At 33.4% G+C, this 14,555-nt stretch overlaps 1 protein-coding gene across 1 annotated transcript; it reads left to right on the forward strand.

Moving 5' to 3' along the window:
• The first annotated feature begins 12,173 nt into the window (after positions 1 to 12,173).
• On the forward strand, positions 12,174 to 14,200 carry LOC136202088 (anthocyanidin 3-O-glucosyltransferase 6-like). The gene has a single exon (XM_065992558.1). It carries the CDS (start codon positions 12,279 to 12,281, stop codon positions 13,680 to 13,682), a length of 1,404 nt encoding a protein of 467 aa, XP_065848630.1. The 5' UTR covers positions 12,174 to 12,278; the 3' UTR covers positions 13,683 to 14,200.
• The last annotated feature ends 355 nt before the right edge of the window (positions 14,201 to 14,555 follow it).

Here is a 14,555-nt window from a genome sequence, read left to right on the forward strand (position 1 = left end):
ATAGAAGATACACTAGTCATATCCCTCATCCAAACCCCAAAATACCAGTTGACGATAATAATAGTGATGTTGATGGTACTGACGAAGATGATGATGAGGAAGAAGAAAATGATGGAGATACTAATGGGGATGATGGAAGCTACCGTGAAGATGTCGATAACAATGAATTTCGAAGAAAACGTTGGAGATAATTATGGGATTGATGGCAGCTAAAGTGAAGAGATGAAGTTTGAAGATTTAAATAAAAATTATAAGTTTAAGGGGGTGTGTTGAAATAATAAACTTATAATTAATAGAGTCTTTAATTTGGTTCACTGTATGATCCAAGAGTCATTTGTGTATCTGTATCTGTATCTGTATTTATAGAGAGTTAATGTTGTTTACCAAGAGTCATATCTGTAATCTATAAATACCTATCAATACAAGTAGTAAGGCAAGAGAATTAGAAGAGAATTTCTTCCATCAATTATACTCTTCCTCTGTTACCTTTGAAAGTTTATTTATTTGATCCAACAATTACGATTCAGAGGAAAAGGAAAACCAAAATTGGTTCATACTTATTGTGTTTAAACAAACTCCGATTTATTCTTCTACTTCCTTCGAGTCTGTCAATTTCTTCTTCTATGAGTCCAGCCTGGGTTGCAAACTATGATAGTGATTACTTCTTCTTCGAGTGGCGATTTCTTCTTCTTCTCTATTTTTTTTTTGTGTGTGTCTCTCTAATGTTGTAGCAGAGGCTTTTAGAATGTTTGGTTGGGATTTTTATATTGTTTATGAATATAAATTTTTAAGAATGTAATTCTGTAATCTTTATTTTTTATATATATATTTTAACATAAAAAATTTAATTTTACACATTTTGAATTATTTTAGACTATTTTAATTATAATTATGGAATTATGAATTATAATTTTTTATTTTTTATCAATAATTATTTTATGTATTTATAATTTTTTATAATTATTATGTTTATTAAAGAAGGCAAATTTGCCTTGAAGAACATATCTTTGTTTCACCAAATTTCACTGTGGGATTGAATTTGCTTGGTGCAACTTCGGGAATGTTCTCTAGTGGAACACTCCCAGTTGCACCAGGCAAATTCTATCCCTCTGTGAGCATCATCTTCTCTTTAGAGAGACCTAATGTCCTATCTTCACTAAAAGCTGCAGATTACACTGTTTTCTGAATTTGATGAGCCAAGTTCTGGAACCATACAAGGATTTTAGCTGGAGATTGAAATTCTCTGTCAAGATCATCCTTTTCTTCATGTTATTGTTGGAAATAATAAATTTATAATTAATAGTCTTTATGTTGATTGTTATTAAGTTATTTTAGAATAACTTATGAAAAGTTATGTGATGTTAAGTTACACTCTTAACTAGTCATTAAGAGTTATTTATTAGGTTTGTAATAGTTACATTTTCATGTACTATAAATAGTTATCTTGTATAGGCTAAAAGTGAAGAAGCACAAGTTAAAGAGAAATAAAATTTTAAGAAAAGCTTCCTCCTATATTTCTTTCACTTCTTATATTCTTCTTTTCTCTCCAACAAAGTGGTATCAGAGCCAACAAAGTGGTATCAGAGCCAGACAAAAATTCTTCTGAAAATTGAGAATAATGGTGAAAAGAGAAATCGCCATTGATTCGTGGGAGACCAAGTCCCAGATTTGGAAAGCTATGCGCTTATGCATAGATGACATCAAAGAACAAGTTGATTCTTTGACCTTCGAGGAGATCAGGAGGGTGTTGGAAAATGATTTGGGATTGGAGAAATATGCTTTGGATGGACAAAAGAAATTTGTCATGCAATGTCTGGTGGAATCCTTAGAAAATGATGATGATGAGATTTCTGAGGATTTAGGAGAAATTAAGGTACAAGGACATGTATCTGATGATGAGGAGAAAATGGAAGATTCTCCTGTGATGGGCATTTTATCCAGTCAGTAAGAAGAAAGAAGTTCCAAGTAAGAACAGCATTACCACAGCCATATTGAAGAAATATTCTTATATTAAAGCCAATTGTGAGGAAGTTACGACGAACCGTCTTTGTCGAATTTTAGAGAAAGATTTTGGACTTGATAAATTTGCACTTGATCCATATAAGAAATATATAGGCAATCTGTTAATGGAGGTATATCTATGTGCTGATGAGAATTCAGAGTCTTTAGAAAGAGAGATTGATGAGGACGACCAAGATGAAGATGGTGAAGTAAAACTGAGGCTTGAAAAAGAAATCAAAGCATCAGACAAGAAGCAAAGGAAGCATGTGGAAGAAGAAGCAAAGGACAACAGAAGTGCAGAAGATATTGTGAAAGCCTCTGCTAAAATCAAGCAAGTACCAGAGAACAAATGTGAAGTCGAGTTAATGAAGGAACCAAGTGAGATGTTTCCCAAAGACATCATGGAAGTTAAAAAGATAAAGGAAAGAGTGAAAGAAGTCGAGAGCATTGACATGAGTAATATTGTGTCAAGTTCACATAGAAGGTGCACTACAAGTTATGTGCCTCATCCAAAACCCAAAATACAAGTACACATTGATAATAGTGATACTGATGGTAGTGACGATGATGATAATGAGGAAAATGACGATGATGACAAGGAAGAAGAAAACAATGAAAATAATAATGAAGATGATAGAAGCCAGAGTGAAGACGTCAATTATAATGAAATTCGAAGAAAAAGATGGAGATAATAATGAGGATGATGGCGGTTAGAGTGAATAGGTCAACGACGTTGAAGTTTGAAGATTTCAGTAGATTAAGTTGGTGTTACTAAAGGATAAAAAATTATAAATTTAAGGGGGTGTGTTGGAAATAATAAATTTATAATTAATAGTCTTTATGTTGATTGTTATTAAGTTATTTTAGAATAACTTATGAAAAGTTATGTGATGTTAAGTTACACTCTTAACTAGTCATTAAGAGTTATTTATTAGGTTTGTAATAGTTACATTTTCATGTACTATAAATAGTTATCTTGTATAGGCTAAAAGTGAAGAAGCACAAGTTAAAGAGAAATAAAATTTTAAGAAAAGCTTCCTCCTATATTTCTTTCACTTCTTATATTCTTCTTTTCTCTCCAACAGTTATGTTATTGAGTAAGTAATGTTCGCCTAGATCCTGTCATTCAGAGTTATATCTAGGTTTTTTTAGAATCCTAAGATAGAGATCTATGTTGCACAAACACTTCTCATTAGTAGTGTTTGTTTCTGGGTTTTGTGTCTGTGTCCATGTCCATTTAGTGTATGTGTGTATTTTTGTTTGTAGGCTATTTTATGAAGATTATGTTTTAGCCGTTTCCCTGTCCATGTCTGTGTCGGTGTCCATTTAGTGTCTGTGTGTATTTTTGTTTGTAGGCTATTTTACGAAGATTATGTTTTAGAAATTTCCGTTTCCCTGTCCATGTCTGTGTCCGTGTCGATTTAGTGTCTGTGTGTATTTTTGTTTGTAGGCTATTTTATGAAGATTATGTTTTAGAAATTTTGGTTTCCCTGTCCATGTCTGTGTCCGTGTCCATTTAGTGTCTGTGTGTATTTTTGTTTATAGGCGATTTTATGAAGATTATGTTATAGAAATTTCCGTTTCCCTGTCCATGTGGGTTTCCGTGCCCATGTCTGTGCAACATACACAAAGATTCAAAACATGTTTATGCTTAGATTTAATAACCCTAAATCAACAAATTCATTCTGGTCCAATATCAATTCTATTGCTGGTATTAACATCTGATCTAATTTCTGAAAAAAAACCAGAAAAACAAAAATTTAATTATATAAAAGAAAACCCCAGAGGAATGGGTATTTTTAATTGTCCTATGAAATGAAATGTTACAAGCTTTAGTAAATTGAAACTTTTACTGATTGATGTTTATGTTGATCTTTCAATTGGGTTTTTAGGGTTTGGTGATTTTTGTTTTTCTTCAATTGGGTTTTTAGGGTTTTCTGATTCTTGTTTATCGTCAATTGGGTTTTTAGGGTTTGGTGATTCTTGTATATCTCAATTGGGTTTTGGGGGGTTTTAGGTATGGAATGCAGCCTGCAGGCAGTGGAGTTCCTGTTTCATATCAGCCTAGCCACATGATGAGACCTTCCCTGACCGGACCACCACTTCAATCTCCTCCTCAGGCAGCGGGCGGAGTCCCTGCTGCAACTCCTTTGACCCAATTATGGTCTTTTGGATTTCAAATCTGTATATTCCAAAGACATTGTATTGGACAGCTCGTATATGATCCTAATATAGAATGCTAGGTTAGATGCCATATAAGGATGGTACCATTTACTAATTTATGTCAGGTTAATTACACCAAGGATACTCCAATTATCAGAAATGAATGTATTCTTATTGTTGTTATTTAATCAACTTTGGTTTACTGGTCATTCTTTTTCGATAATTGTTATTGTAAAAATTTGGAGGAGAAATCAAATCCAAATTTAGATGAGTTTAATGTTAAAAAAAAATTAACTTTTGTGGTAGCAGCGTCCATTCCTCATACTTGAAGGACCTGTTGGAAGAAAATTCTCTTGCCTTACTACTTGTATTGATAGTTATTTCAATCACATTGATGAATGTGAAATATAAGCCATAAGATAAAGTATTAAATTTTTCTAATACACATTTATCCCTTGAAATTATATTTGTAACATAAAGATATTATTGATTTCCTTCACTTATAGTCTCAATATGATATCCGTTTTGCGAATATCTTTAAAACTTAATAAATTTTTGCGAGACTGTGGGGAAAACAATGAATTATTTATATTAATCTGTGTTCCTCCTGGTAGAAGTATATTGAGTTTGCTAGAGTCCTCCATTAAATTTATGTTACTAAATATTATAGTAACAATTGTTTACCCCTTGTTTAAAGAAGAAAAATATTTTACATTTTTAAGAATAGTACGTGTAGTTGCACTTTGCTTCATTTATCTTGAAGTCAATGAGATATATCAATTAGATCATTATTATTAAAAATGTAGTTAGTTTTAAAATTTGTGTATTCTTTATTGATGCTTGGGAAAGTAAAATCAGATAATTTGGCGTATGACAAGTACGTGATCAATCATACTATAACGATGGCATGAAGTTTTATTTTCATTTGAATTCTGATTTGAAGTTTGACTTTGATTATTCTTTTAACAAATCTATCATTTGATTTTTCCACTTCTGGTCGGAATTTGTATTTTTTTTATTATTAGCGTCATTATTGTATGATGTTGCATTCACTTTTAGAAATGCAGTATAGTAGGACGAGACTCGTGGTTTTTCACTAAAAGCTCGTTATTTTGTTATGCTACAAGCACATAAGAAGTTAATGCATAATACCTTTTGAAGTCTTCCTCTTTATACTGTAGCTGCAAGAGCACATTATATGTATTAAAAGTAGATAAAATTTTCTCCAGTAACATCATCTCAACCTAATTTTAATAGAGAGTTGCAACATTAAAGAAATGCAAAGTTATAGTAGTCATCCATCAATTCATTCATAACAGTTTTGATTTTAACTAAATTAATTTAGTTAATTAAATTTACGAGGATTTTAACCATTCATTCTCAAATTTACTAGTATTCAGGAACTCCAAATGTCAGTCAAACAAAACTTAGTTCATCAAATAATTACATTATAAGGTAAATAATTTATTAGGCTCTATATTTGTATATATTATACTAGTTAGTTCAAAATACTAAGTTTTATATAAATTTTTATTATATTATTATTCAGTATATTTTTAATTAAAAAATATGCAATTAAATTTACAATAATATAATATTTTAATTTGAATAATGAATCTACCTTTTTTTACTTTCAAAAAAATAGTAAATCTATTTTTTATATAATATAATATTTTATTTTATTATATATTTGTAATTTATGTACCATTGAATATAAATATATATATATATATATTAAAATTAGTTTACTGTTTTGTGATGTACGATAATTTAATATATAAAAAATTAATAGTCTAGTATTTAGTTATTTTTATTCAACTAATTAATGCTAGTTTGAATGGTTAAGGACTTCGAGTCAGTTAAACTAGAGATTTCGAGTTTGAAATATTAATTTATGTAGAAAGTTTTAATTGGAAGAGGATCCACCTAAATGGTGTTTGACGAATCTCGGTTCTCAAATCGATTAATTAGATAAATTATAAAAAATATGTCATAGATTAATTACTAATTAATTCGTAGATTTTAATTTTAATGATTAGGTTACAAAAAACCATCAATCACTATTTAAGTTATGTTTTATTTAATTGGTGATTAAATTAATAGATTAGAAATCTAAAGATGTGTAAAAAAACTTATAGGCGCTGTTAGAGACGAAGAAGAAGAATAGAAAGTAAAGTATTACTGATTTATTATGAATACCCAATTAACTAAAATAGAAAATACATTGGTCCTTATATACTAGTTATAGTAATAACTATAACAAATTTGTAACTACTTGCTTAGTCAGCAGTAACTAATTATACTTCATCTTGAACCTTTATAATCTTAACATGCCCCCCACAAGATAAAGTATCATATCTGAACTTTACCATTCCCATTTTTACTAGAGATGGCAGCATAGCATGATAGCTCAAGGATTTCGTAAAAATATCTGCCAATTGCTTATGTGTATACACATGTGGTGTCACTAAGAAACCTCATGAAATATGATCTCTCACTACGTGGCAATCGATTTCGACGTGTTTGATCTTTTCATGGAAAACAGGATTCTTAGCAATCGCGATAGCAGCGGCATTATCACAATACAATGGAATTGGTTTATTGCCGTGAACTCCAAACTCTTCAAGCAAATAATCTACCCATTTTACTTCACAACATGTCTGAGCCATACTCCTATACTCCGCTTCTGCTGATGATCTGCTTACAACAGTTTGCTTTTTTGTTTTCCAAGAAACAAGTGCACCTCCAATGAACACACAATATCCGGTGATGGATCTACGCGTCTTTTTACAAGTGCCCCAATCTGAATCACAGAATGCACTAATATTGAACTGGTTTTGAGATTGTACAGGGTAGAAAATACCATAATTCTGAGTCCCTTTCAAGTATTTTAGCACATGAATTGCTGCTTGTAAATGATGTTTTGCTGGATGTTGCATATATTGACTTAACTGTTGACTTGCATACGTGATATCTAGTCTGGTGAACCCCAAATATAACAATCTACCAACAATTCGCCTATATATTTCTGGATTTTCAATCAACTCTCCTTCTTCCGTAAGCATTAAACCATGATTCATGGGACTGCTAACCGGAACAGCTTCAGACATACCAGCATCCTTTAAATATCTGAAATGTATTTAGTTTGAGATAGAAGAGTACCTGCCTCTGATCTTGCCACTTCAATGCCAAGAAAATATTTGACATGGCCCAAATCTTTGATGGTGAACACTTGATTCAAATATTCTTTCACAGCTACAATATTATCTTCTTTTGCACTTGTGAGCAGTATATCGTCAACATAGATTACCAAGAACACAGAAGATCCATCTGTATATGTTTTGGTAAACAAACAATGATCATGACATGATCGTTTGAACCCGTAATCAATCAGTTTAGCAGATATCTCCTTGTGCCATTGTCTTCCTGCTTGCTTCAAGCCATATAATGACTTGATTAGTTGACATACTTTCCCTTGTGGACATTTATCATATCCAGGTGGTGGTTTAAGAAATAGCTCCTCTTCAAGAAAACCATGTAGATATGCGTTATTTACGTCTATTTGATGTATGGGCCATTGTTTAGCTGATGCAACTGCTAAAAATACTCTTACTGTCACCACTTTAGCCACTGGACTGAACGATTCATGGTAATCAACCCCTTGAGCTTGATTATAACCTTTCGCCACTAATCTCGCCTTGAAGCGTTCAATTTCACCATTTGGCTGATATTTAATTTTGAATATCCATCTAGATTCAATGCACCTTTTGTCTGATGGAAGCTGTACAAACTTCCAAGTTTGGTTATGTTCCAATGCCTCTAGCTCATTCTCCATTGCTTCAACCCATCGTGGATCTTTAATAGCCTCTGCATAACTGGTAGGCTCTTTTTCTGTGTTAACATTAGCAATAAAACCTATATGTTCAGGAGAAAAAATGTTAACTTCTTTCATCTCTATAATATCTTTATTATCGGCAGTGTGTAGAACAAAGTCTTTGAGCCAAGTGGGTTTATTAATTTGTCTTGAGGACCTTTTTGATATTTGTACTATTTCTTTGGATTGAGTGGGATTTGTGGGATTTATTGGATTCACGGGTTCAGAGGAGGAATTAGGAGTATTTTGGGTTTTTGATTTATTAGTACAAATAGTGGTAGTGGGTGGTACTATTTGTGATATATCAGATAAAAGGTTTTGGTTTTGATTAGGTAATGACAAAATAGGTGCTGGCAAGATATCTTGGAAATGAGTATTGGTAGGGGTAATGGCACAAGGAAATATAGTATCTTGAAATACTACATCTCTTGAAACTTGTAATTTATTTGTATGTATATCCAAGAGTTTATAACCCTTTTGACCTGCAGAAAAACCCATGAATAAAGCTTTGTGAGCACGTGGTGCTAGTTTGTCTTTGTATGGTTTAGTGTCTGTATAATAGCACAAGCTGCCAAAGGGATGAAAAACTTCATAATTTGGCACTTTATCATTCAACACTTCATAAGGAGACCTCCAATTTAATAATTTTGTGGGCAATGCATTTATAACCGTAGTAGCTAGTTGTATAGCCTCTCCCCAATATTTTTTTGACAGTCCAGCTTGAAACAGAAAAGCCCTTGTGATATTTAACAATTGTCTATGCTTTCTTTCGACCACCCCATTTTGTTGGGGAGTATATGTGCAAGATTTCTGATGAATAATGCCCATGTCTTGAAATAAGGACCTACATTGTGAATTGACAAATTCTGTACCATTATCACTCCTCACTGTCTGCACTTTTGCTGCATATTGTTTTTCAATCATCAGTAAAAAAACTTCCAATGCCCTGTATACTTGAGCTTTGTTCTGAATTAATATCACCCAAGTGGCTCTGCTAAAATCATCAACTATTGTAATAAAATAATTTGCACCAGTTAATGAAGCTAGCTTGTAAGGTCCCCAAAGATCAATGTGTAATAACTGCAATTTGTACTTAGTAGAAACAGTACTATTATTGAATGATAAACGATGTTGTTTTGCACTTGGACAAATGCCACATACAAAAACTTTGTTCTTTACAATCACACCCGGGATATGACTAATTACTTCGTCTGATACATGGCCCATCTTCAAATGCCATAACATAAGCTCATTATCTGAGTTATGAGTTATTGAACTAGAAAAATCAACAATATATGGCAGTCCTTGCATGATTGAATCTGCAGAATTTTTGTCAAAAGATTTGTGATTTAGAATGTATAGTCCTCCAATCATCCATCCCATTGCTATGACTTTAGACTTGGTTAGGTCCTGCAAATAACAGTATTTTGAGTGGAAAATAACTGCTATATTGGATTGTTGTAACAATTGACCTACAGATAATAGGTTGTGTTGGAAACAAGGAATATGTAGGACATCCTGTATGACAAAATTTGAAGATAAAGGAACTTTTCCAATATGCTTCACATCTTGATAATTTCCATCTGGCATGATCACTGTTCTTCTATTATTTACTTCTTTGTATGATGTGAATGATGACAAGTTAGAACACATGTGACTAGTCGCACCACTATCTACTATCCAGACCATATTATGTAAATCAGTATCAGAAGAAACATTACCAGAGAAACCAGAAAAATTGGCAAATGCTGAATAATCTGTTGTAGAGTTTGAAGTTGAGCCTTGTTGTTGCTGTGACTTCCCTTTCATCATTCTGTATACTTCTTGGATCATCTGTCCCATGGCTTTTGCATCAAGTGTATTATCTCCTTCATCTGCCTCACTATCTATGGGTGAATTCTGAACTTCATTAGTTGCCATGTTAGCCCTGTGTGATCTATTGTTTGAGCCAGAAGAAGATTTCCCTTTATTTTTTCCTTTTTTAGGATCTTTAAACCAGTCTGGATAACCTGCCAATTTGAAACATTCTGTTTTGACATGCCCTGATTTTCTGCAGTAATTGCAAAACTTGTCTTCCTTTCTCATCTCACTTTCTACCGCTTTAGTTTTCTCAGTATTATTGAACCTATTTGCAGTGTAATTTGCAACCTCAATGTTTTGTTCAACAACAATTTCTTTCTGTTTTTCAATCTTCAGCATCATTGAGAAAGCTTTGTTAATAGTTGGCAATGGATCTAACAGCAGTACTTGATTAATCACATGTTCATAGGCTTCATTTAGTCCACTAAGAAACTGCATCAATTTATCTTCCTCATTCATGTCATATATCCTCTTAAAAGCATTGCATATACAATCTTTTGCTACTCCACATTGACATTTAGGCATAGGTCTTAATAAACTCAGTTCATCCCATAGCTTCTTCAATACAGTAAAATATGCACAGATAGTGAGATTACCTTGAACAGTAGAACTGATTTGTCTGCGTATTTTGAACAGCATAGGTGAATTGTTATCTCCAAACCTTTGCTCCAAATCCTTCCATAGAGATCGAGCAGATGTTGCGAAATTAAAAGCTTCAGCATAATCCTTGTGGATCGAATTGAGGATCCAAGCAACAACTAGGCAATCGTTTTCCTTCCACTCTTCATACTCATGTGTGGTCTTTGACGGTGGAGAATCATCCGATTGAATAAATTTCAATTTCTTCTTGACTGTGAGTGCCCTAACCATCGCATGACTCCATGTGAAATAATTGGAATTAGTAAGTAGCGTACCTACTATAACAGCTCCAGGATTATCATGATTAGAACATGATGAATGTGATCGATGTTGATTCTGATTTTGATTTGGCGGATTTTGGTTCTGATTTCGATTTATGTTCATATTGATGTTGCGATCTTCTTGATTTCTATCTTCTAGATCTCTGTATTCCTCTTCAGTGTTGTTTTCTTCTTGATTGAAATCTTCTTGATCTGGATCTGCGTATTCTTCTTCTTCTTCAGAATATAGGATCGGATCAGGATCTATATGTAATCTTTTCTCAGTTTCAATTAGAGATTTGGTATTCTGATTTCCCTTCTTTTTTCTTCCAACCATTGCTCTGATACCATGTTAGAGACGAAGAAGAAGAATAGAAAGTAAAGTATTACTGATTTATTATGAATACCCAATTAACTAAAATAGAAAATACATTGGTCCTTATATACTAGTTATAGTAATAACTATAACAAATTTGTAACTACTTGCTTAGTCAGCAGTAACTAATTATACTTCATCTTGAACCTTTATAATCTTAACATAGTCTGACGGATATGACCCTCGATGATTGGTCGAGACACAATTCACGAATAATCATGCAATAATGTTTAAAAGTGCATTATAATAAAGCACAACAACAACAACAATAATAATAATAAGCGTTTTTTTTATTGCCTCGGTGGAGTCCAAGCGGCTAAAATTCGCCCAGGTGAAAGAAATATCACGAAGGACTCATTAGATAAAATCAGAATAGATTCTCGATTTCTAACGCTTGGATAGGGCCTAGGTAGATTTTGCGCCTTTGTTTTTAAACAATGTAAATATATATTCCATTCCTTCTATAACAAATGTCTTTCTTGAAAGTTTTTTTTTTTTCATAATACAATTCACCTGCTAATAAATTATTTACCTATTTATCAATAGGTTTAATAGCAACTTCAAAAACTTTAGTCATCTCTACTGAATATAAATACTAACATTTTTCATATATATTTGGGTAAATTTCAAATAAAACTACTTTGGTTTAACTAATTTTCAGATAAAGAATTGTGATTTACTTTTTGTCAAAACGAAGATTAAGGTTTTCAACTTTAGCAAAATAATAACTTTTTCGATTGATGCTATTAAAATAACCATTGACGACTTCAAAAACAACATATTTTAAGAACTACTAATATTCTAAACAACTTTATTCTTCAACTTTTTTATTTGCGATAAAAAGTTAATGTTTAGAGAGACAAAGTCCTAAAAGAAATATGATTTTAGAAAATCGAAAATGTAGTTCTATAAAAAAATATGATATTGAACAACTTTAACCTATATATTTTTATTAATTAATTTAATTTCCATCCTACAATAGTTTTTTTTTTTTTTTGGAGTATTTCTCTTCCACGAGATTCACATACTATTTTGAAATTTCCAGAATTTTTCTTTTGGAAAAAAAAAAAAACAGCGATGACAAAGTAAGATAGAACTATTATCGATGAAGAAGAAAGCTTGGCTTGTAATCGTCCCCTGGCCAACCGTCGGTCATCTCGCATCTGCAGTGGAAGCAGCAAATCTTTTACTTGAGAAAGATGACCAATTCTCCGTCAATGTAATTGTATTGATGCGATCTTCCGATTCCACGCTCGCCAGCTACACTGATGCCCTCACTGTTACAGATCGTTTCCGCTTCATCAAGATACCAATGGCGGAGGCTGACTCGTTCGATCTCAATTTAACTCAAAATTACAAAGCTGAAGTCAAGGACGCTGTCTCCAACCTCATTTCCACCTCCGATATTCCTCTCGCCGGATTCGTTATCGATATGTTCTCTTCTCCGATCATAGATGTCGCCGATGAATTCGGTGTTCCTTCTTATATTTACTTTACCACAACTGCAGTTTTTCTTGGTCTTATGTTTCATTTGCTGGTACTTAGCGATGAACAAAAGGTAGATCTATCTCAATTAAAAGACTCCACCAACGACGCCGTTTTTGATCTCCATGTCTTGTCTAAGCCACTTCCGGCTAGGTTTCTGCCGTACTTGGTGTTTTCCGAGGAAATGCTTTCTTCTATGAATGATAACACTAGACGATGCAGAAGAGCTAAAGGTATCCTACTGAATTCATTCATGGAGCTTGAATCCAATGCTATTAAATCTCTTTCCGACGGTGAACTTCCTCCTATTTACCCTATCGGACCGGTTTTGCATTTGGAATCTGGATCTGGATCTGACGGCGGCGTGTATCAACAGGAAATCATAAATTGGCTTGACGATCAGCCATCGTCATCGGTGATATTCCTCTGCTTTGGCAGCATAGGATGTTTCGATGAGGATCAGGTGAAAGAAATAGCATCTGCATTGGAACAGTGCGGGCACCGATTCTTATGGTCTCTCCGCCGTCCACCGCCGAAGGAAAAGACGATGGATTACCCAACTGATTACGAGAACCCGGCGGAAGTTTTACCCGCGGGATTTCTGGATCGTACGGCGCAGATTGGGAAGATAATAGGGTGGGCTCCACAAACTGCAATCCTAGGCCATCCTGCAACGGGAGGGTTTGTATCGCATTGTGGGTGGAATTCCGTACTGGAGAGCCTATGGTACGGTGTTCCGATTGCCACGTGGCCGATATATTCCGAGCAACAGGTAAATGCGTTTGAATTAGTGGACGAGTTAGGATTAGCGGTGGAGATTAAAATGGATTATAGAAAGGAAAGTGAAATGATAGTGAAAGCTGAAATCATAGAAAGAGGAATAAGAAATTTGATGGAAAATTATGAAATCAGAAAGAAAGTGAAAAAGATGAGTAGAAAGAGTAAGATTGCTTTGATGGATGGTGGATCTTCAACGTGTTCGTTGGGTCGTTTGATTGAGGATTTGATGAATAAATTGACTTGATTATATTTATTTCCTAAGTGTTGTAGCCTAAGTTGATTTTTGAAGGGAAGATCAATCTTCAATGGTGGTATGATTATATTCAAGAAGTTGGGGCTTTTGAGGGATATAGGTGAAATGTGGATTTTCTGTGGCGGAGAAGGGGCTGTTTCTGAAGATGGAGGAGGCCAGAAACCAAATTTACAGTGGAAAAGGAAGTCTTAATTCCACAATAGCACATCAATTACAAGAGAAGGGGCTGTTTCTGAAGATGGAGGAGGCCAGAAACAGAATGTATGTGTTTCTTTCGTGTTTAATTCAATAATTTTTTTTAGTTAAGATGCTTTACACGTAAGAAACCATGTGGCAATTGTTTTTTAATGTTGCCACGTGTCAATATCCGGGTGGCAAAAACTTGCTAGACATGTTAACTCTCTGGGTCAAATTAGTTTCTAACGTTGGTACGGAGAGTTAATTTAGTCCAAATCTTTTTTTTTTTTTTTTTTTGTAACATTGTCTTTAAAGTTGATATGAAATCAAATAACTCATGGTCAAATCAGTTCTGAAAATTTATATATTTTTTATACTGACTTCTAACCCCACTTATAGCTTCTTTCTAGAAAGTTAAAGATGGTGGAAGGACAACATTCAAAGAATTTAATTTAACAATTACCTGACTGAATGATCGTTAGCGCTTGATTTTTTATATTCATCTTATGCCGTTGAGGCAGGCCTGAGTCCATCTCTCTTTCTTTTCCACTATTTCCATACTTCTTCCTATCCTCTAGAATTCTCCCGGATCGACACTTTCTTGTTGGCTTACCTTGCTTTCACTCCTAACCCAACTAGCAATCTATATTCTTAACTATCTAATGATCATGTTCGAAAATCTTTAAT

The sequence above is a fragment of the Euphorbia lathyris genome, chromosome 8, assembly GCF_963576675.1.
Source record: "Euphorbia lathyris chromosome 8, ddEupLath1.1, whole genome shotgun sequence".
Lineage (NCBI taxonomy): Eukaryota > Viridiplantae > Streptophyta > Magnoliopsida > Malpighiales > Euphorbiaceae > Euphorbia > Euphorbia lathyris.